General features: G+C 53.0%; 2 protein-coding genes across 7 annotated transcripts in view; one reads left to right on the top strand and one right to left on the bottom strand.

The window, feature by feature from the left end:
- Positions 1–6,364, top strand: part of TTC23 (tetratricopeptide repeat domain 23) — a 116,239-nt gene extending 109,875 nt beyond the window's left edge. The window contains exon 11 of the mRNA XM_064569963.1: positions 6,081–6,364. Within this exon, the coding sequence (XP_064426033.1) occupies positions 6,081–6,126 (46 nt within the window). The 3' untranslated portion in view covers positions 6,127–6,364. The remainder of the gene's footprint in view (positions 1–6,080) is intronic.
- The window catches only part of SYNM (synemin), a 35,107-nt gene extending 17,095 nt beyond the window's left edge, over positions 1–18,012 (bottom strand). For 5 of the 6 annotated variants that reach the window (XR_010404884.1, XR_010404883.1, XM_064569956.1 and 2 more), the window contains exons 1-3: positions 17,086–18,012; positions 9,608–9,732; positions 145–215 (exon numbers count right to left, since the gene is read on the bottom strand). Coding sequence is in view for 4 of the 6 variants with exons in the window: in XM_064569956.1 (XP_064426026.1) it covers positions 145–215; positions 9,608–9,732; positions 17,086–17,889 (1,000 nt within the window). In the remaining 2 variants the exon portion in view is untranslated. Of the gene's footprint in view, positions 1–144; positions 216–9,607; positions 9,733–12,416; positions 12,557–17,085 lie in introns of those variants that run through there. The other variant, XM_064569958.1, reaches the window with a different exon arrangement.
- Between the last annotated feature and the right edge of the window lie 5,891 nt (positions 18,013–23,903).

The raw sequence follows: 23,903 nt of genomic DNA, 5'->3' as shown, positions 1-23,903 counted from the left end.
AGGGATGAATGACACTCACCTGAAAAAAATCATATCTAACCCAAATTCTTCCAGACAAATGATGCTTTACTATTTAGCCATGGAATGAACCTGTTCAGGTGGAAAACATCTTAAAATTAAATAATTAGCTTTTCTTCTATTTACCTTGTGGCACGTTTTCAATGCGCTCAGTCAAGACCAATACCTCTGGATTACTCTCTCCTTCCAGTAAGGCTCTGTAAAAATAATTTAAAAAAGAAACAAACCTCATCAGGAAACAGAAGAGTGAGAAACGCTGCTATAAAGCCACAGTATGTAGTATTTGGTCGGTGACCACGCTATCACAGTGTCCTGTGTTTTAGGACTCGTGTCCGAAGATACTGCACCACAGGGATGCAAACCCCGCTCGGCGGGCCTGGCTGGATGGAGCGATGAACCTAATGAGCGGCGAGGGCTTCAGAAGTTTTGGAGAGGCAAGCCCTTCCAAAGCCAGGACAAGGAGAAGGAGGAGCTAGAGCGGGTGTGGGCCCAGGAGGGGAGGTCAGGGGTCTGGCTTGTCTGGGAAGCAGGGAGGGCCCATGCATGGCAGGTCACCCTGGGCCAGAGGGCCCCAGAATGATTACAACCCCCACTGGGGTCGTCCTGGAGTCACAGGTTGGCTGACTAGGAGCAGGGCAAAGACTGCCATGTGTTTGTACGTAAGGCAGCCAGACGGCATGTGCGTTTTCATGCTGGGTTCCCTGGGGACGTCTTAGAGCTAAAGGGAAGGAGAGAGAATGGAAGGCAGGAGGGCAGGCAGACGAGGAGAATGAAGAGCTGCAGACCGCCCCCCCCTTCCACCAGCACCACCCCAGGGGACTCGGGGCATCCACAGAAGCATCCCATTATCTCCTGCAATAAAACAGCAAAGAGCACTCGGTGGCTGATCCCTTGGGCCACGTCTAGAAGTCTAAAACTGCAGACTCATCATTAAGCGGTCATTCAGGGGCACAACTCGGAGCCCCGAGGACAGAGTGGAGGGGCAGGCTTTGGCCCCGAAGGCCAGCACCAGAGGCCGGGCACTCAGAGAGACGCCCTAGGTCACCGGCTGCTGGGGGAACAACAGTTGTTTGGTCGCTAGAGCAGAGCGGGAAGTCGTCACTACCTTCGGTTCCAAGGCGTCCACTGTGCGTGGCAAAGGGCAACTGGAAGCAGGGCTGCTTGGAAATAGCGGTATTATCCCCCGAGAGCTGGGCATGGAGTCAGGGGAGCGACGCCAGACGAGGGGAGGGACTCGGCGGTCTGGGCAAACCGGCTCCCAGCTCTACTCCCCCTGCTTCAGATGCAGCGAGGAACCCCGCAGGCGAGCGGGGGGTGGGGGGGACAGCCAGGGAGCACCCCTCCTGCGGCAGAAAGCAAAGACAACGGCCAGTGGGACTCCACTGGGAAGCAGCGGCTGAGGTGCACGCATGCGAACGTTCAGGAAGACAAGGGGCTGGGGCCCAGAGCCTTCCACTCGGGGCAGAAGCCAGGAAACAGGACACCAACCCGTTAATCCCACATCCTCATGACCAAGCATTTCAGGTTCCAGGAACACAAATAGCTTCCATCACCGAGAAAATTCTGCGGTCTGTATATAATAAGAGGGAGGATCAGGGTAGCAGTCGGACCCTGGGGGTGTGCGCCCCAGGATGACAGCTCACCGAGGAGGGGGCAAGCCACAGCGTCGGGGGCGGGGCTTGGTGAGAAGGCCAAGTTCCACTTCAGATCTTCCCTGGGGCTGCTCAGCAGGGAAAGCCGCGGGGACCACAGGGCCTCGCCTAGAGCCGCCCCAGCCAGGACAGAAAGTGCTCGTGGGGAGTCCGGGTCAGCGGAGAGCTCAGTGACAGGGCAGCGCAGGGGGGCTGGGGGAAACAGCTTCCCTCACCCCTCAAAGACGAAAGCTTTAGTTCCTCTCTCGGGCCAAATCCAATTTTGACTGAGTTCAGGACCCTGAGTAGGACGCGCTGGTTACCTAGGAGGGGGCGCCCGTGCCCCCCGAGGGGTGTGTGTGTGTGGTCACGTGCTGGTCACCAGGCCTGGCTAAGACTGGGCACAAGCATGGCTCGGACCCTCCCCTCCACTATGTCAGGAAGCCCTGGTAGCAACCCCCACACAGGGCCAACGGTAAGCATCCCCCGGCTCCAGCTCCCGGGTTAGAGGACCGAGTGCAGGGACCGCGTCTTGGCCAAAGGCACAGCTCCCTCCCCAGCAGGGAGAGTCCACTGGAACCCAGGCCGCCTGGGCGCCCGCCCCACGAGCTGCTCAGACCTCCCTGCCAGGCCCAAGACGACAGCATTGCGTACAAACTTTCAAAAGAACAAATCCTGCAGACAGACCCCCCCTCCCCGAACATATTAATGCAGGCATATTCAACATCTTTTGGTGACTTCCATCAAAACCCCCCTACAGGGCTCTCCGAGAGCGTATGAAGCTCCTCCTGGGGAAGAACTCAGTCCCACTCTGCAGGGCTGGCTCCTGGAAGGCAGGGGCGTGTGTCACCTCCCCCCCCCCCCCAGCACAGTCGCACCAGTCATTTAATTCACGCCTTAATTAGGCGTGACACACGGGGGCATCCTGCGCCCCACCAGCACAGCTCACAGGACTAAGAGGACAGGGGCACAAACAGAATCGCTCAGGAGATGCCAGAAAGTTCCTCAAAAGCGCCAAAAGGCACATTTTTAAGGAATAGACTCATGCAACTTTAAGAAAAGGGTAGAGCGTTCTCTGGTTATTTTGAGAGCACTGGAGAAAAACGGCCTCCAAGCCGTGGTGACTGTGTGAAATGCCAACCCCCTGAATCATGAGCTATTAGTGAACATTTTATACAGACCCACAGGTTGGTGGCCTCTTAAGCAGGAAAATAAGCAAACATGTGCGGGAAAACCAAGTCCCTGGCCTCATTAAGGAGTCTGAGACCAATCCATAGCACGTAAGTGAGCTATAATGTGGCCTCTGGCCAGGCTCCAGGCCCTAAAAGACCCCACTGGTCATCGGAGCGGGGCCCAGGGTGGGCTGGGGCTCTCTGTCCAGGATAGATTATCCTAATGGAATTTCAGGGCATGTCCGCTGTAATTCCGCCCTGGGGGCAACAAGGCATGCCCATGTCCCCGATAAATGTGGACAACAGTGAGAGAAGAGGAACAGTCGGAGGATGTTTCCAGAAGGGAAGCCAGTGGAGTCAACTGGAACGGTTCACAAAGTGCTTCCTGGCTAAACACAGGTGGGGAGTGGTGGGAGGAAAAGGGGATGGAGCTGGGAGAAGGAGTCTCAGAAGGGCCTCCCTGGCCTCTAAGCTCCAGAGAGGGTGGGGGACAGCCTGCCACCCTGACTGGAGGGGTTGAGGGGCTGGATGCAGTAGGGGGAAGTGGGGAGAATGGACGAGCATCACCATCCGAATTGGAAAGGCCCTGCCCCACACCACAGGCGTATGGAAGATAATACTGAGGCCATGCTGCTCCTGGTCATTCCTTCCGTGCTCAGCTCTAAATCACATATCAAAGCCTATCCATCAGTTCTAGAGACTGGGGGAAAAAAATCAAATAATCGACAGATCAACCAAGATTACTAATAAAACAGAGAAAAGCAGCCCTGGGAGGGGTTGATGGAGAAACTTCCCGAGCCAGGTTGCCCGGATTCAAATCCTGGGCCTGCCGCTTCCTAGTTCTGTGACCTTGGGCAAGCCACTCAAATCCTCTGTGACTCAGTTTCCCCGCTGCTAAAACAGGCAGCATTCACAGGTGTGTGGTGGTCGCTAACTGGAAAGTTCTCAAAACAACGGCTGTCACAGAACAGGGGCTCAATCAATGGTCACAATCATGATCATCATCATCTGACTGACCTGAGAAGAAAGCTGTTTTCAGTTGACTGAAATAGTCCCAAGAGGGGAAGAGAGGCTGGATAACCTAAAATCCTGGTGGACAGAGAGCAACCCATTTCTGCAGTGATGTGGGGAAGGCTGGGACCCAAATGTATGGGTTACCCCCCCTCAGCCTCCTCCGCTTGAAACTACAAGATTTTATTAACTTCAAGTATTTCGCCTAATAACCAGCTGAGTCTCCGTGTTAAAACACGGTTGTTAAGTTTTCAAGAGAGTAGGAGCAAAACAAAAATACATTTTGTTTTAGCAAAACAAAATGTATTTCTCCAAGCACTGGGGAAATTCCAAAGAACTGTTTTCCTTTGAACAGGTGCATGAAAAGGGGTAGGTGGGCCTAACATAATAATGCAGCAACCAGAAATACCATCATGACGGTGAAATTGCCATTGCTAGGGGTTATCTCTATTGCTTTGTGAGCGGTCCGGATCCAGAGATGGAATATTTATTTCCTCCAGTTGAAACGTGCGGTTTCTGCTTCCAGCCAGCCTAAGAGGAAACAGGAAGCTCGCACGTCCCCGCTGTACAGACATACAAAGACCGTGTTCTGACGTTGTTGTTTCCAACCTAACCTTTTAAAACAAGGACTTTGCCTGAAAAAGAGCCCAGGCCACAAATCTTTGCATTACATTTTCATATCTGGCCAGCCAAGACTCCCTTCAGTACTCTTCTTTTGAAAAATGGTCTGGCTCTGCTTTCCATTTCTTCAGGTGACATTTAGAACAACTGTTATATATTTCAGCCCCAAAACATTAAAAAAAAAAAAAGTGCCTCTTTTTTAAATTTTGAGGGAAAATGCATCATCTGTCCCCCAGATCAGAAAGCCAGGATGGGCCTCTGGTGCACATGGTTTTCAGAGCCCGCGTTTTTGTGGGTTTGGGGCTCAGTTTATTCCTGGGTGTTTTTGCATTTTTTTTGTTTCAGATCTGAATATCTTTTTTTTTTTTCATTATATTTTCTAAGACCTTATTCCTTTTTTTTTTTTTTTTAAGATTTTATTTATTTATTTGAGAAAGACATAGCAAGAGAGGGAACACAAGCAGGGGGAGTGGGAGAGGGAGAAGCAGGCCTCCTGCTGAGCAGGGAGCCTGATGTGGGGCTCGACCCAAGGACCCTGGGACCATGACCTGAGCTGAAGACAGACGCTTAACGACTGAGCCACCCAGGCGCCCCTAACACCTTATTCCTGATGACTGGGCTCTGTTCTCTTTCTTCGTCGGGCAGGGGGGGCAGGGGGTGGAGGAGGGGAGACTATTTATTTTCTAGCCAGGCTTCTGCAAGTTCTCAACCTGCAGCTTTGGGGGCAGATCTTCAGGTCGGCAGTGAGAAGGGTTTGGGGCGGGTTCGGGATGGCGCCCCAGCCCTGGTTTTCACCATATTCAGATTAGGGACCAGGTCTGAATGAGCAGCTGCCTCATGGAGAGGGCTGGCCTCTGGCCTGAAAGAGCAAGTGATGAGCGGCACCCTTCCCCCGGGGTTCCACCCAGGAGCCTCCCAATCCGCGCCCAGCGCTCCTCCCTGCCGGGCTCCGGCTCTTGGTCAGCCTTCACAGAGGCCCCCTTGGCCACCCCCGTGTCAGCTCCTCCCCACCTGAATCTCCAAGGACTGCAGGGACCTCCTGAGGCCTCCCTGCACCCAGTCCTCCTGCGAGCAGGCCGCCAGCCCCCTCCTCCCCATCCCCCACTGCCACTGGAAGTCCACCTCAGCTGCCTCCTTCCCAGGCCTCTGCTCACCCACCTTGCACTCTCCTTCCTACCCTTGTTTCCCGATCTGACTCATCCACCTGGAGCTCCTTCCCGAGTCCTTCCTGCCAGTCGGCTTCCTGCCATCTACTTGCCCACCCCTCCAAGGCCAACTCAAATCTCACCTCTTTGGAAAATCTCTCCTGCCAACGTGGGCTGGAAGCTCTCGGTCCCTCCTCTGAACTGTCTTTTTCTGACCCTATTCGTTGGCAGTGACCTGCCTATAGGACTTTCTTTCGTCATCTGATTTGGCTTTTTACCTAAGTGGATGGGTCCCTCCCCACGTGCCACCCCCACTCCCCACCGCCCCCTCTCCTGCATGTCTGTTCAAATCTCCACCATCCTTCAAGACCCCGATCAATCTCGCCTCCCTCCTGAAGCCTTCCCAGATTCTCACAACTCCCTTCTCCTCCCCAGAAACCTTGCCCTCGTGTGTCTTACGAGGCATTTCTTGTTTCCAACAGTGCGGGAGGCGACTTAGGTCCACGCAGCCTGGTCCACAGCACATGACCCTCAACACCAAGCCACACTTCGCTGTAGGTTTGTGCACCTCGCTGCCTGCCAACGTCTCTGGAGCAGCCTGAGGGCACGGGCCCCACTCACAAAACATGGCCTCACGTCTGTGGCTCTTGTCCATCCATCCCACACAGCCCTCCAGGCCTCCAGGCCAGGCCCCCAAACCCAAAGTTGCCTGGCATTACCACAGATACCACGCAAGCTCAGTCCTCAGGTCCTCACCCAGACTGGCCCCTCGGCCTGGAAGCCCTTCCCACGTGATCTGGAAGCCGGGGCTGCAGGCCTCATCCACCATCCCCCACCCCCCCAGCACCCTGCACACCATTCAGCCTGCCCATCATTCACCCGCCTCTGGGCCACAGTGAGACCAGCTCAGTGCCTTTGGGATGCTCCCGGGATGCTCTGTAGACAGTGCCATGCATCCTGAGTCACCTGGGATCTTGTTGCGGGGCCGGCCTTGACCAGAAGGTCTGGAATGGGCCCGAGGTTCTGCATTTCCCGCAGGCTTGAGACGCCCAGCGATGCCAAAGCCGTCAGTCTGTGGGCCCCTGGAGCGGTGAGGCCCTGCACCCGTGGTTCTCTACCCTGGCCGCACCTGACCATCCTCCTCGGAGCTGCAAAAGCACCAGGCCTGGGCCCATCCTGTGCCAAGCTGACTGGAACATCCAGGAATGGGCCCAGGGGCTGATGCTTTATCAGGTTCTCCAGGTGACCCCCAGGTACTGATGAGGCTGAGAACCACACGCTGTCCTGTCGGAGCATCTCCCCCTCTCACTGCTCGGCTGCCAGTGTAAATAAACACTTCCACTCCAGGAACAGCCTTGTGACTACGTACGGGGTGGATGTGCCCCTCCAGCCCCATATAACTTCACTGGGGACAGGCTGATGGGGGGGCGAGCCCGGGCCCCTGGGCCAGCCCACCTTCTCTTGGGCTCTCCCTGGGGTCTCAGCATTAGCCAGCCCCGGGAGGAGAGGGCTCATTCTCACACCCACCCGCCAAACAAGGCACCAGTGTCTTCCCGGGTCACCAACTGGCCCACCAGGTTTGAGGAGATCCTCCAGCCTTAGACGCTGCGGTTTGCTTCGTTTGCATTTTATTATTTTATTAAATTGCATCTTTACTTATAAACTCTAAGTCTACCTTTAGTTATAAATGATACTACTCTGTTAGCAGTGTTCCTTCTTCACCTTGAAGGCTAACCGGAAAGGGCCAAGTATCTGGGTTCGGAGGCACGCGTGACACTCGAGAGCTGGCCTCAGCACAGCGGACAAATTCCAGTTGTACTGGGCTGTGCTTCCAACTTGAAGGCGCCACAGCCCCTTCCCTTACACATGAGATGCTAATCATCAACTCCGCAACACCGGGGGAACGGCCACTGCAGGGAAAACCGGGGACAAATCCACCTGATCTCAGTCAGCCACACCGTCGGCCAGCCTTGGCCCCTGGGGACAGGGCTGGTGAGGAGTCACACTGCACGGGGCCCTGGGCCGTGGTCCCCAAGAGGCTGACAGTCGCTGCTGCACTCCCTGGGGCAAGGGTATGGAAGGAAGGTCAACTTCCTCAAAGACAGCGGGTCGTGATTTTTAAAGATCAAGTGGGCCCCTGTGACGGGGTCAGAAGAGCAGAAGGGCACTAACACAAATATGCATTTCTTCCCTGTTCTCAGAACGCGGGCAGCAAGACAAAATACAGGAAGTCATGTAAGAGATGCCAAGGGCTTATCTGCAGGACACAAGGCAGTGATAGAAACACTAGGCATTCGGCTTGTACAAAGAAATGGGTTATATTCCACTGCCCGTATGTCTTTTAGGTCTGTGGGCACCTCCCAGACTAAATCCTGAGCGCGGGGAGGTGGGGAGGCATGGAGCTGTTCTAACCCCTGGGCTTGGTATCTGCAGCTGGGCATGGCTGGGCTCCTCATTTTCCCTGTACGAACTTGGACGTCAGAAAGACATACAGTGAAATCAATTACTCGCTTCCCTGAAAGTCCTGTGGCCTTCTAAATTCCTAGGAGGTAGCCAAGTCAATCCCTAATTGGGTTAGAGCAATGCCAGGAACAGACAGAGGCCGTAAACTGTCTCTGCCGACAATCAGGCTGCCGACGCGAGCACAAAGGCTCCCCGTCAATGCCCTTGAAAAAAGCTAGGGTGGGAATACCTACCAAAAAAGTCAGGCCCTGGACACGCAGGGAAGATGCCCACCAGGCGCTCTGACTTCTCACAACAGAGAACGAGGGGCAGGACTGAGCAAGGAAGGAAAGGGCTCAAATCCCAGACAGACAAAGCACAAGATCAAAGTCTCCAAATCCAACCTACAGAACTATTACAACAAGGAAGATCCAACTGCTTCTGTAGGGAAAAGAGTCACGGGACATCGAGGTCAGCTAACATGGGCACAGATGTGGATCTTCTGGGACAACCTCATATCTGCTCTAGGATGGTGCCAGTCTGGGGGCACCTCCCATCCCAGGGTCAATCCGTGTGGCTCACGGGAGGGTGGGCCCTTCCGAGCTCCAGAGCACTTTGTCCCCCTGACCAGGGACAGGGACAGGCACATGGCCCAACGGAGCCAGACTGCAGGGCCTAGGAGTTTGGCTGAGACGGATGACAAAGAGCCCCTTCCTCCGACTAGGGGGGCAAGCCTACAAGGACAAAGCCAGGAGCTGGCTGGGGCCCATCCTGCCACGGCGTGGGCAGAGCCGAGGAGGAAGAGACCAGGGAAAGCAGCAGGGACTGTCCCTGTCAACTGCGCTTGGACCTACTGTGCCTGAAACTAGGGACTTTCTCCATCAAGTGAGTAATAAATGCCTTTGTTGGCTTGAGCCAGTCTGAGAAGGGCTTCGGTCACTAGTAAGTGAAAAAAAGTCCTGACTAATGCTTCCTTCCCCCAAATAAAGCCTGTTTGGAAGTTTTCCTTATTAGTAATTTCGATCACCTGACCCAGCTTGATTGCATTTTGTGATTTTTCCACCCCGTGTGAGATTTCCAAGGAGACTGTGGGAGACGGACCTTGAGAAGGACAAGCTGGCTGGTGCCTCCTCTGAGGACCCTCCTCTCTGCAGGACTCAGCTATAGCCTGGCTCTCAGAGGGGGGACCCAGCAGAGGCCCCAGTGGCTTGCCCACCCCTCCGTCCAGCTGGAGGCTCTTCCAAGAGCTGCTTTGCCCTAGGCAGGCCTCGCCCCTTAGTGGCTGCCTCGGGCCCAGGCCAGGGACCACCCAATAGCCTGCTCCCTCTTCACTAATGGTCAGAAGGGCCCGGATGAGAGGCTGGCTGAGGCAATACACAGGGAGGCCAGCCCAGGGCTGCAAGGCAGACTACCTGCATGCCCCAGCCAGATATGCTCTTTTAACCCAGGCCACTTGGATATTCTGAGAGCAAAGTCATGGTCAGAAGACTGCAGAGGCAGCCCACAGGGAGTGCTGAACGAGGCTACGGGGGATTTCGCCCAGGCAGCCCCCGTACAGCATCCTTACCGATACGTGGCCACCTCCAGGCTGAGGCTGGTCTTCACCTGCACGAGCTCCTGGTAGTCCCGCAGCCGGTCAGCCATGGCCAAGGTGAGCGCCGCCTTCTCATCCTCCAGGCACGCGATCACTCTCTAAGGAGAACAAAGCACTTTTATTTATTTATTTATTTATTTATTTATTTATTTATTTTTTAAGATTTTTATTTTTATTTATTTGACAGAGAGAGACACAGCAAGAGAGGGAACACAAGCGGGGGGGTGGGAGAGGGAGAAGCAGGCTTCCCACTGAGCAGGGAGCCCGACGCAGGGCTCGATCCCAGGGCCCTGGGATCATGACCTGAGCCAAAGGCAGATGCTTAATGACTGAGCCACCCAGGCGCCCCAACAAAGCGCTTTTAGATCAGAGGGCTGGAGCTCCGCTTGGTCAAACTGAAGGTACCAATGGTTCAGGATGCAAAATGGAAAAAAACAAAATCTCTAGGCTTATTAAAGATGCAGTCACTGTAAGGGTGATTTTAAATACAATATTTCTTGGGGTGCCTGGGTGGCTCAGTCGATAAGCGTCTGCCTTCGGCTCAGGTCATGATCCCGGGGTCCTGGGATCAAGCCCCACATCGGGCTCCCTGCTCAGCGGGAAGCCTGCTTCTCCCTCTCCACTCCCCCTGCTTGTGTTCCCTCTCTCACTGTCTCTCTCTCTGTCAAATAAATAAATAAAATCTTTAAAAGAAATAAATAAATACAATATTTCTTCCCCACAGAATTTTTTTTAATTATTATTATTGCACACGGACAATTTTGGCAGGACACTGGCTGTTCTGTTCCTACTCTCTAGGGAGAAGGAATGCTTCGAAGTTCATGGAAGCATCTCTGCCATTCAAACATCATCAGCTGCTTAGGAAAGTCAACACCTCACCCCGGTCTACGAGGATGCTATTCAAAGTGAGCCCAGACCAGAACACAGGGCTTCTGCAATATCTAAAACGGAAGTCCCTCCGACGTGAAGAATTTCCCCCACACTCATGATTTCCCCCAACACTAAGCAGGTACACTCACAGAGCTCTTTGTTTCACCTAGAAAAGCTACACGGATGAGACAGGAATATCTTCCCGGCATAAATGTCAATGCGGACCAGGACGTAAATCTTTTTTGACTGTACTTGGCGGACGTCGTGAAGTGAGCACTCCCTCCTCATGTGTTCACGTCATGCTCCCAGCCCTTAGGGCATGTCCACTTGCACCTGGCTAATTACATCTGTCCGTCTGTCCATCTCTCTCTCTCCCCGCTGGGCTGGGAGACACTGAAGGTCATGGCCTGCCACCTCGGGCATCCCCCCTCTCTAGAAAAATGCCCATGTCCTAGAATCGCACAGCACACAATCGGTGAACTGGACTTGAAATGATCAAGAGAATGCCTGCTACCCCCTTAACAATGTGCTATTTTAAATTGACAGTATCTTTCAGTTAATAACCACAGAAACTTCATCGGTACCATTTACAGTTTTACATTACTCTGCGTTACAGTTTTGCATCAACACTTTTTAGTTGCTCTGGGAAATAATTAACGGAGCAAGTATTTAAACACTGAAACGAGTCCATATTCTCTAACTTCTGGTTTGTAATGGAAAACAGCCTTATTTCTGAATACAATTAACTAAACTGGCTACATTTTTAGACATTTGTCTTTGTGGGATTCAAATAAGACAGTCTATTTCCATTCCTCTTGTAATCCCTCCACCAAAGGCACCAGGCGACATGCTAAAGGTCTGCAATAAATACATAAGGTCTGCAAAACCAACGAATGAATAAACTAAGATCTCACACTGGATCCACCATTTTAAACGATGTACAATCGGCATGTAAATAATCCTGCCTCCCTAAGAGTTCTATATCAGCTAATGATTGTTGCTAGGTTCTCTTTGTGTGTATAAAGCATGCTAAAAATAAAAACTGAAACCATTTAGCTTTTAAAGCAAAGGAGTAAATTTAAGAATCTCTAGCTAGTATCCCAGGGTAGATCTTTGTTAATATCCAAAACCAGCATTGTAAGTAGATAGTGAGGCTTACCAAAGCAGACCATTCCAGTCTTGATTTCAGTTGACAGGGTTGTCAAAATTTAGCCATGACATTCAGACATTCTGTAGTTAAGTCTTGGTGTTAAAATCCTATGTTCCCCCATTTTAGAGGGAATATAATCCCAGGTCTAAGGTTAGAGTATAAGATGTGCTATAAACATCCAGAGATTACTCCTTTCTACTGCAAGAAATGCAACCTATCAAAACTTGGAAATCTGTACTAATTTTATCTTTAAAGAGAACTTCAATTATTGTTAAACTGCTTAGAAAAAAAAATATCACATGCACTCAATTCTCTATCCACAAACCTCCTGAGCAGATTAGGATCTCCCTGTCATGCCAAACCACAGGTAGGCGCAAAGATTCTCTCTCTTCCCAGAGGGCACAGAATAGGTCTGCACCCCACAAAATACGAGGGCAAAAAAAACCCCCAAACTGTGTTGCAGTTAAAATAAGTATAGTTCCAACCACATTTCCGTGTGATTCAACTCTCCTGAAACTGTCAAAGGAAAATTACTTGACTTTTGGAAGCGAGAACTTAAGTACGACTTATTGGCTCCTAACAGTCTCCACAGAGACTGTAACCGATCCTGCTGGTTGAAGCAAGCTTCAGCTTGGCTTTGACTTTGTCAGTTTTCAAACCGTGGGCCGGGAAGAGGTACTAGAGCAAGAGACCCAGCATGCTGATTCTAACCAAGCAAAAGCAGTCCCACCTAATGTTATAAAAGCTGGGGAGAGAGGTCACCTTTTTTAGTTGCTATTTCGGGAACTTCTGGATGGCCTCACAAGTGATGATGCAACGGAGGTCTGTGCCAGGGAGAGCATGCTGGGGTGTGGGTCCAAAGAAAGCTCCTTCTCTTCACCCAACAGGAGCTGCTCTCTGCTGAGCAAGTCCCACGGCCAAAACAGGAAGAGCCTGTGAATGTCACAGTCACTCAGAATCCTGACTGGTAGAGATTGAGGGAATTTAAATATTGTGATAACCTCACCGAGACACAAAAACTCAATATATTTGGAATAACAAGCGTTAGTGGAATGCTAAGTTTTTCTAGCTCTAGTCCAGATAATACTCTCAACTCCAGACTCAGAATTGTATCTTGTAATACCAGGTGGGCGTCTAAGAGGCATTCAGAGTGAACTCTGATTTCCCACCCAAATCGGCCTAATCTCCTGCTCCCAACTCCCTTCAGCAAAGAGCACTCCCTTTTTTTCAGTGGTTGAGGCCATAAGCACTGGAGTCGACTTGGGATTTCTACCCCCCTTTCTTCCACTGCATCCATCCGCAGACCCTGGTGGGCTTAACCTCAGAGAAGAGCTCCCTCTCAGCCCCTCATTGCTGCCCCTGGTCCAAGCATCCAGCACGTCCTGCCTTGATTAGTACACAGGTCCCCTAAAAAGTCCTCCCTGCTCCCACTCTTGTCCCCCACAGTCTGTGTCCCACACAGCTCCCAGAGCAACTGCATTCAGATACAGTCGGGTCACCCCTCACCTGTGCTCAGAGTCACCGAGCGGCTCCCCATGCTGCTCAGAGCCAAAGCCCAAGTCCTGTAGAGGCCACTCTCCCCCTCAGTCACCCCGCCCCAGCCACACCTGCCTCCGGGACACCATGCGCTGTTTCCATCTCAAGACCTTTGAAGGCAAGGGATTTTCTGTGTTTTGTTTTGTCCACTGCTTTATCCCCAGCACTCAAGAACCAGGCTCGGCACTCGACGTGCCCAGTAGTGGTCGGATGAATGAATGAATGAACCGAATGTGTGTACCCTGTGAGCTGTTTTTATTACCCCTGTTGCGCAGATGGGGAAACGGAGACACAAACAGGGGCAGAGCCAGAATTCAGGCCCAGGCAGGGCGGCTAACCCATCCCCCTTCCAGTCAAAAGAAAGTTCTCATTCAGTCACATTTTGGGGACTTGGACGCCTTTTATAGTCAGCCTCAAAAGGCTAAGAGCTCAGTTTCATAAGCAAAAATCTCAGTGTTTATAGGGGTAAGGCTGGCGTCAACCAAAAATGTCTTGAGTTTTTGTCCAAACTTCTTCCAGCAAACTGGGAGATGGTGTATTACTCTGGCTTCGAGTGATCTAAACCACATAGAAAATGCTAGGGACTTGGATGTCAGTTCGGCAAACCTCTCTGGCAGATCTGGGGGGTGGGGCCTAACACACAGGCCTTAGGGGAAGAACCACTTTTCCCAGAGAGTCCCGGCCGGCATCTGGCTCTCTTGGGCTGCAGAGGAGGCCCTGAGCCAGAAAGGCAGTGGGCACTGAGTGGGGGAGGGGAGGGTTCCCACTAAACCACAGGGTACACAAAAAGTAAATGAAACACATCTGACCCAAAAACTATTCTGACAACAGCCAGCTGGGAGGGTCAGAAAGTATTTTAGGGCTTCCGATGGATGGGGCCCCTCTGGGCTAGCCCTTAGGAAGCACAATTACCATTATTCTCTGAAGGCAGAGAGAATCCTGGTTAAACGTTTCTCTTTGATGAAACAGAGAAGAGAGGAAATGTTGGGTCCCTTTTTAGTTGCTCAGACACTGGCACCTGAAGAGAACCCTGGCTTAGCTACTTACCCACTAGGTGACATATGTGCCTCAGTTTCATCGTCTGTGAAATGGAGCTAATATTAATATCTACCTCATAAGATCACGCTGAGGACTAAGAGTGAATACATGTGAAGGGCCTGGTTCCTGGGGTACCTGGCACGCGAGAAGCACCTGATAAAGGGTAACTCTTAGTAATGAAACATCTACTAGAGTATATTAGTTAAACCCGGTTTTATGGTATTTTCAGTCTCCCCAGAGCGAGCTTCTGTAGAATTTGAAGAAATCAAGGGCTCGGGGTTAAATCATGGATACTTACTCCTTAACAAAACTCCTGGTATTTTTACCCTTTAAAAAAAAATACTCATGGTTTGGTGTTGAACCTTTGGGAATGCAATTTGAAATTCGGTGGCTTTAAAGCTAACTGGGGAAAGATTCGAACTACTGATAAGGGAACATTCAGTGTGATGAAACCTACACAAATTGGAAGCGAGAAAAATTCCAACTCCCGTCGACATTTCTTGCTCCCTACTTTTAGGGCAAAGAAGCAAATTCCAATGAGAGAGGTAGCACCAGACAGACTATTGAGGGTGGGGCCCTAGTCCCCATCAGGTGCAGCCCCCCAGCTCTGTGTCAGAGGGTGGGACAGTGATGCCGACTGCACATCCCAAGCCCGCCCCTCTGCTGTTTCTATATTGACTGGAAGGGGGATGGGTTAGCCGCCCTGCCTGGGCCTGAATTCTGGCTCTGCCCCTGTTTGTGTCTCCGTTTCCCCATCTGCGCAACAGGGGTAATAAAAACAGCTCACAGGGTACACACATTCGGTTCATTCATTCATTCATCCGACCACTACTGGGCACGTCGAGTGCCGAGCCTGGTTCTTGAGTGCTGGGGATAAAGCAGTGGACAAAACAAAACACAGAAAATCCCTTGCCTTCAAAGGTCTTGAGATGGAAGCAGCGCATGGTGTCCCGGAGGCAGGTGTGGCTGGGGCGGGGTGACTGAGGGGGAGAGTGGCCTCTACAGGACTTGGGCTTTGGCTCTGAGCAGCATGCTGTTTCTATCTGTTCATATCTGAGGTTGCACTAAGTTTTAGTTAGGGGGGAATGGGTCCTGAGAAAGAACCCTGTAACCAGAGCTTCAGGGTCCAAAATGAGTCAAGCGAGCTCCAACTGCAAGGGAATGGTGAGGATTTGGCCCACCCAACACACCTCAAAGAAGCAGTTTCCGAACCTTCTGGCACAGCTCGGGCCCTCGGGGCGGTAGCAGCGGTTCCAGGCACTTGTTTTGGGTTAAAAGCCCTGCAGAAGTTTCTTCTATGCTAAGATGCTTTTTCACTTCTGCTCAACACAGAGCATGGGGCCCTGTGAAACTAGCCTCCCTGGCCCTCATCATGGGTGAGGGAAGCACTCTGGAGTCTAGAATAAGTGCTGGAAATCAGCACACACTTCAGCCAGTCCCTGTCCTTGCTCTACCTACAACCCCGGGCTGGGGTGGGGGGGTAATTTTGAAAATTATGATGCAGAGACCCAACAAAACCCACATTCCAAAAAAATTACATTCCAAACAATTTCGTATGGTACTGCTTTATAGGATTTCCCATCTAGACTCCAGCTCTTTGAACACTGAAACCCCAAGGCAGTGCTCAGGACCTAGGAGTAGTCAATAGATATTTGCTGATTATTTGTGGACCCCTGTCACATCACCACAGTCCTCGAGGCCAAAGCCACTGTGTTCCCTTTACTCCCTGCGTTTAAAAAAAAAAAAAAAAGCACACAATCCTTCTACCACAAATCTTTAACTCCAAGCTACAAATTATTCCCTTAAAATATTTCTGAATCTGTGAGAGTGTTATTTTAAACTGTCACCCTGAGAACTACGGAGAGTATGATTTGGGGGCATTTTTCAATTCTGGCCTCCAGGAGGCGGGCCCAGGGCCAAGCGTAGTACTGGACTGGGACAATAATCGGCCACAGGTGTCACCCTGTCAGTGTCAGAGGTTTGGGCTTCGCTTCTCTGAAATAGTAACTGTTTCTATTACTGCGCACTTTTATAGTAACTGTTTATATTACATGCTGCCACAGGGACCAGGCCGTTCCCACAACTTTTCCACTACCCAGGGACCCGATGTCTGCTTGGGAGACTGTGAGAAAAACATCTCCCGTGGAGCTCGTTTCTGCATGAAGGTGACTGCCCCTCCCAAGAAGACACAAGGCAGGAGGCCCAGAGAGCCAAACGGGCTGCCTCCTCCTGGGAAATCACTCTGGCTAAATAAAAACCGTTTAAGGAAACTATTTAAGTTTTCCCCAGGGGTGCCCTACAGCCGAGGGGCTGTCATTTTGAATGGCTCCCGGTCAGGACTTGACATTGCCGAGACACCTCCCAACACCGAGACCCAGCCGAGAAGGAATGAGCCGTCGCTTCTGAAGCCGCTTCTGGAAGTCAGAGGGGCTTCTTGCTGGACTTGTATGCGAATTCGGTCCACGAAGCGCAGGACATTGAAAGAGAGCCTAGAGCTGGCTGGGTCCTGGGTCTTTTGCCAGCATGCACCCTCTCCTGGCAAGAGCTAAAGAAACGGACAACCTAACGAGACGACAGGGACGGGACTCTCCGCCGGGACCAGCCACCCTAACCCGCAAACCGCGCTCCTCTTCCAAGGCTGGTGAGACGCCGGGACCCCGAGGCCCCGACGCAGAGCGGGGGGGCCCCCTCAGCGCCCAGCTGCCGGGAGGGGGGGCCGCTCGGGCCCCCTCGGGCCCGGCCCCACCCGTCGGCGGCGCCACGCCCCGGGCGCACGCAACGCCTCCGGAGAGCCCCGCCGCTCCCCTCCCTTCACCACAGGCCCGGGCCCGGGGTGGGGCCGCCCCCGCGCACCGACCTGCCGTTCCTCCGCCTGCAGCTCGTACTCCTCCCGCACCCGCCGCAGCTCTTCCTCCAGCAGCGCGCGCAGCTGCTCCAACTCGAGCGCCTCGCGCCGCAGCGCCTCCGCCTCCTGCGCGCACAGCCGCGTCTCCTCCTCGGCCTCGCGCCGGCTGTCCTGGCCGCGCCGCAGCGCCTCTTCCAGCTCGCGCACCTCGTCCTCGTACAGCTGCGCCGTCTCCCGCCACGACTCGGCCACCAGCAGCGCGTAGCTGTCGTGCACCTCCCGCAGACGCGGCGGGGGCCTGGCGGGGCCGGGGGCGCGGTAGCTCTTGGTCAGGCGGGCGGCGCGCGCGCGCAGCTCCCGCACGTCTCGCTCGTGGGCCGCTTCCAGGCCGCGGCGCTCGGCCTGCAGCCGGCCCAACAGCGCCTCGAGGGCGGCGCGCGCGCCCAGCGCCTCCTGCAGCTCGCGCCGCTCTGCGCCCAGCTCGGCGTCCAGGCGGCCGCGGGCGGCGCGCTCCTCCTCGCCCAGGCGCTGCAGCTCCCACAGCTCGCGCCGCAGCGCATCGCGCTCGCCCTCGGCCAGCGCCGTGGCCCAGCTCAGCTCGTCCAGCTGCTGCCGCAAGCCGCGCGCCTCCTCGGCGAAGCGCGCCTGCCCCTCGGCCCACAGGCCCTCCTGCCCGCGCCGGCCGCGCAGCTCCTCCTCCAGGAGCAGGTTTTCGCGCTCCAGCTCCCGCACCCGGCACACGTAGTCGTAGAGCCGGGCGTTGAGCTCCTGCAGCTCGGCCTTCTCGGGGCCCGTGTGCAGCCGCCAGGACAGCATCTTGCTGGGCGTACGGGGCTCTGCCGGCCGGCCGGTTCCCTCCTGCCCTGGTCTTGTCCCCTCTTCTGAGCCGCTTTGGTCCCGCCGCTGCCTGGGAGGCCCCGCAGACTGGGGCGGGACCCGGCGCGCCGCGGCACTTAGCCGACGGGGCGGGCGGGAGTGGGCGCGGGCCGCGGCCTCCAACCAATCAGAGCGCGGCCCGGCGCGGCCGCTGCGGCCGGACGGCGCCCCCTGCTGGAATGACAGCGGCGCCGCGCGGGCTCCCGGCCCCGGAACCCGGGCGGCCTGGAGTCCCGGTCCCCGGCAGTAGGCTAACAGCCCGGCGGGTGGCTCGCTCGCTGGGCAGGGATCGGAGAAGGGATGCCGGGGACAGGTGCCACTTGCTGCGCCGACACGCGCACCGGGAGCACCAGGTGTCCTGGCGCTGATGGAAAGAAACAGAAGCCTCCAGTAGGGGAGACAGAGCTGGTAGCTTATGGGAGACTTCTCATCCGCGGTCCTGAAGATCCGAGGCCTTTCTATTTTTAAAAAGTTATACATATAATATACACATATAAATCTAGTATACACACATATACATACACATACACAGATGCACATTAGTCTATTTTAACTTAATACGTAAATACATATTCATTTGTCAGTGTTTCAATGTACAGCCAAGACTTTTCTTTTGATATGGGTTGACTCGGGTTCCACGTCTGCCTTATACAAACTACCCCTAAAGGATATAATCTACATTTTCCAATATCAGTTTCTTTCTTTCAGAGTGAGAACTAAAAGAGATTGTGAAGTGCTCCCAGGGCAGAATTTTCCGAGACACCTCATATCTCCCGGAACTTTTACAGTTATCTCCACTACACCTCATGTGACAGGTGTCTTTTTTCCAACGTCGTGCTTCAACTTAACTGTCACAGAAACCACAGCTCTTCTGCATGCTTGCGTTTCATTAGTTTTCATGACAGTTATTCAAGTTACAAATGACAATTAACTGGTACCAGTAGCATTGAGGGGCATGAGAACACACACACCTGGCCCTTGGTTGGAGGACCCCTGGACTGGTGGGGACAGAAATGCTTAGGGGAGGCCTGGAGAGTCCCCCACTGATGGCAGATATTTGCAGTTGGTGTGGAAAGGAAGGTGGGTTAGTCAGCAAGTTGGTCCAAGGAGGTCCCTTGAGACACCTTTCAGGGCTTTCCTTGCAACAGGCATGAGTCTCCGACCACAAATGGAACAGAAGTGGCCCTTCGTTTTTCTAGAAAACTCATATCACAGACCCCATTCTGCAGGTGGTAGAAGTGAGTATCCTTCCATTTAGAGTTCCTCCCCCTTTCTGCCAGGGCTAAGTTGGGGGAGGAGGGGAGGGGGCCGGGAGTGGGGCCGGGACTCTGGACCCCTGTTACTGTTTGTCCTTCTCCCTTTCCCCCCGGGCGCACATCACACCCGGCCCTTGCTAATCAGGCCACACAGCTGCTACCATGTCATCACCCAGACCTGTCTGGGGGTACCACCAGTAATGAGCATCTTTTCGGGACCACACTGGGACACCAGGGGACTATGAGGAAGCTCAAGCTCGCACATGTTGCCTGGACCCAGCAGCCATTTATTTGCAATTCTTCAACCTGCCAGGCTAGCAGCAGTTCTGCGGGCCCACCTCGCCTGGCTTGGCAGCATAGGAGAGCCTTCTCAGGGACTGCTGGGTCTTCCAGCAGGATGCTTTGCTCTGACTCATTAGGTTTTCCTTGCCCCAGTGCCCATCAGGGTCTTAGATTTTGAAAGTCAAAACTTTCCCCCTACTTCTGCTCTAAATCCTGTCCTAGAGAAATGACTGCTATGGGATGCAGTGGCCTAGTTTGGGAAAGAGGTATAGGGCACCTGGAAATAGCAAGAGAAAAGGAAGAGTACCCCTGGTTAATCCCTCAAAATAATGTCCTGCTGCATCACACTTAATTCTCACAAAACTGTGGCTCAGAGAAGTTGAGCAACTTGCCTGAGGACACACAGTCCCTAAATTGGGGAACAGAAGTATTAGAAGTTGTGACCACAGGAGCAAACCTGAGCAGGCAGGGTCCGTCCGGGAAACAGAGGCACACTCAAAGGAAAGAGAATAATTAATGGGATGGAATGAGAAGACTGTTTACAAAGGCGTAGATGGGATGCAGATGCATCAGGAATTAGCAAGAGCTAGAAGTCAAAAAGCCATTAGCACTCTAGGGGGCCGGAGGGAAAAGTGTTGGCTGAGCCTCGAGGACCCTGGAGCTCTGGTAGGGAGGGCCCTAGAGGAGAATGAGCTGCAGAATGCATCCCGGGAGGGAGCAGGTGAAGAAAAGCCTAAACCTCTCTTCCTGCCCTTCCATCTCATGCCGGTACCTCTCATTGTGGAACCGCAAATCACTGGGGCCTAGCAGTGGTGGGCTGGGGCCAGCTCCTACCGGCTTGTGAGAGCCAAATGTTAAACTTTCAGGACTTTTGTGAGCCAGGTGTTAAACACAGCCATTGTTAAAAATAAAACCATAGTTTACCGCACGCTTTGAAGGAGAGCGGTAATTTTCTCAACCTCCCGGCAGGGGGCGCTGCGTGAGGATGACGAGCCTAGAAAGGGCTCCAGGGACGCTTCTGTCAAAGGTCCCCTCCTCCAGTCTGTGGACGGCAGGCAGAGAGGACACCCAAGAAGAATTTCACGGAGAGCCCTAGAAATGAATGGGGCTTGCGTAGGGCTTGGGAAGTGGGAAGAGCAGGCCTTTTCTCTACTTGGAGGACCGGAACAGTGCCCCGGGGCCCATGGGCCTCCCAAGCAAGGTGGAACAACTGAGGGAGGAGGATTAATGGATGTCCCTAAAGCAGTTCATCCACCCCCAATCCATTGCCCAAGGGGAGACAGAAAGCCCAAACAGAAATGTCTTCCTGGCGAGTTTTAAGAGCTTGAAGAGGACTCCTGACTAGACCAAAACGGGGAGGAAATCCTAAGGAATGGCAGAGCAGGAGGCTGAGGGAAGTTGGGTTCGCAGGAAACAAGAAAAGTTTCCCTAAGGTGGGATAGGGAGGAGAGACGAAAGCACAGTAGTTCCTAGAGAGCTTCTAGAAGGAGGAGGCTTGTACCCCTTTCTAGGCAGAGCCCCAGGGAGAGAGCAAAATTCCAGCTATATTGTGAGCTCCGAGAGCAGGGACCTTGTGCCCAACTCCCCAGGTGCACCTTTGGGGGGGATGGCAGGCCTGAGGGGAAGGGCTGCAGTCACAGCCAGGAACGCTTTTTGGAGGTGCCCACCCCCAGCATGAGTGAGGCCAGGAGCCAGAGCACCACCCAGAAGTGGCAGAGGACCTGAGGGAGCCATTCAGACAGAGAAGGGGTGACTTCAGCAGGGCCACAACCAGCTTGAAGATGCCTTTTGTACAAATTAGAAAAAGGTGGATGAAAGAGTCAGAGGTACATGGCCCGGCCAGTGAATAGGCCTTTGGTGCAAAGAAAACGTATCCCTTCCTCAGGGTAGAAGTGGTCCTACACTTGCATCCACAGCTTAGCAAGCACAGCACAGACTGGAATTCACTTCCGCTCACCCCATCGGCCAGGTATGTTTATTGCAGTGCACAACCCACTCAACTGTCCATGGTGGCCCACTGTCCCAGCCTCTGCCTGGATGGATGAAGACCAAGGGCTCTATGGGATGGAGTGGAAAGTTGGTAGGTGCCAGAACAGACTGGTGACACAAGGACAAGGTAGACCCCAACCTCAGTGCCTTGGCACTGGATAAGTCCTCGATAATTCTAGTGCAGCCCCAAGGAAGGAGGAGAGAACCTTGAACTGATAGAGGTTGAGTTTTCATCACCCTGGTGGGAATCGGGACCCTAAATAGAAATCAGATTGAAATATGGAAAAACAAAAGCAAAAACAGATCGTTGTTGTTGTTCCCTGCACACCCAAGTTTGGTCTAGGAGGAACACTTGCCACCCTGCAGGGTTGGCTAGGTAACAAATGAAGCACGTGGGGCGGGGGAAATGCAGTGGGGCTGGGCTGGGCACAGGGGTGTAGAGTAGACTGAGCTGCTTCATGTCCTGGCTCTTACTACCAGCATGACTTTGGGCACCACCACCTTGTCACAATGAAGACGGAATAACAGATGGAGAGCCTCTGGGTTGGATGAGCTTGTCCTTGCATTAGCCCTTACCATGTGCCAGGCCTAGTCCTGAGGGCTTTATGTGGATGAACAGCAACCTATGAAGTAGGTACTAGCAACTCTATTTTAACGATGAGGAAATTAAGTGACAGAGCCTTCCACTTTACCCAAAGCCATGCAAGTAAAAAGTAGCAGGATTCGAACCCTCCCTGCCCCTACCCATTCCACTAGACTGCCTGTCATATATACTGGGTGATGCTTGTCGCACGATGCCTGGCGCACAGCACCCAGAAAATATCGGTCATCCTCCTGGGCCAAGTCCCGAAGCCCAGGAGTGACACAGAAGTTCATAGCCAGGGGTGTGTCTCATACCCGGCAGGCCAGGAAGAGATGCCCAGGACCCAGGGGGCCAATTCAGGGTACAGACAGCGCAACAGAGTCCACAGCTGAATGGGGCTAGGGGCCAGGAGAGCAGGCATGGACTTGTCTTTGAACTTTCCAGACTCCATTTCTTCGTTTGTAAGGTGAGGATAACTCTTCCCTCACAGGATCACTACAGAGACTAGAAAGTGACTAGAAAGGCATTCAGGACACGGCCATCTTTATGCCCTACTTCATTCAAAAAACGATTCACATTCAGCCACTCTTGCTTGGAGCCCAGAGTGTTCCCCACTCTGTCACGGCTCTCTGGTTATTTCAAGAGGGCAGATCGTTTGTTTATCACTGTTTCATAAGAGCACAGCAGGTGCTTATTGGGGATACGTATAGGCTGCCTTTTTAAAAGGTGCAAAAATAGCATTTGTCATATGAAAAAAATGCACAGTAACTTAACCTGCATAACCTCCCTCTCTTAATTTGGGAAGTCATGTCATATACATTACAAATGAACTTGGGAAGGGCCCCAAGTGGCAAAGAGACCTCCCCTGGTTGATCTTCCTAAGAGAAACAAGACTCCCATTTCATCCTAAGAACTAAAAAAAGAAGAATCTGCTATCAAAGAGGAACAGCGTTGTTTGCTATTACTGCCCTTACCAACACATTTTCCATGGAGTTCGTTAGTGGTGGCCGTGATCAGATCATTCAAAAGCTAGTTATTAAGTCCCTTTTCTGTGCTGGAGGCTGGGCTGGGCCCTGGGGACAGAGAGCAGAGGGAAGCACAGCCCCTTTGCTCATGGCCTCACGGTGTGGGGAATGCAGAGGCTTGGAGAAGGCTGCTGTCTTTCCCCAGTGTCCCCTGTAAGTGTGTGCTTTTTCTCCTTGGTGGCAACCACCTGTCACTCAGCAAGACTTTGTCTCCATCTTGATGCTCCAATCCTATCTCGTGACTTTAAATACCAACCACATGCCAGTGACCCTCAAATGTATAACTGCGTCTCAGATTGCTCTCCTGAGGCTGTGGTGTCTTAGGTCCCTCCCAGAGGTCCCTACTCTAACAAGAGAGCCATAAGGGTGCTTGGGGTTCCTGAATATCCATGGTAATTTGGAGCTTGCTGTGGGTACTCAACCACTTTGGAAAGAAGTGGTATTCCCCTTTCTCCAGGATGACCCTGGAGAACACAACTGTATTTATTTGCCATGGAGTTTGCCAGGTCCTGCCTTCGCCGGATGTGTTCTCGGGCTGAGAACGGACTCAGGACTGGATATCAGGCCATGACTTACCATAAGAAAATTGGGTGAGGACTTAGCATAGGGGTGGTTTTGATTATGTATTTATTAGTGATGTTTTTGTCAGCAGCCCCATTTCCCTTTCCCCTAGGAACACCATGTTCTATGAATCATCTCTGTAGATCCCTTAGGTCATCTTCCCTACCCCAGATCACCATTCCAGTGTTGCAGCTCATTACGGTAATTGTACTCATCTTGCTTCTGGTACTTACAAGGCTACCACCTGCCCTCCGCTAG

The sequence above is a fragment of the Mirounga angustirostris genome, unplaced genomic scaffold (genome assembly GCF_029215605.1).
Source record: "Mirounga angustirostris isolate CCGP_5_RB_7025 unplaced genomic scaffold, mMirAng1.0.hap1 SCAF_9, whole genome shotgun sequence".
NCBI lineage: Eukaryota > Metazoa > Chordata > Mammalia > Carnivora > Phocidae > Mirounga > Mirounga angustirostris.
Note: the sequence above shows the minus strand (reverse complement) of the source record. Positions and strands in the feature narration are given on the sequence as shown.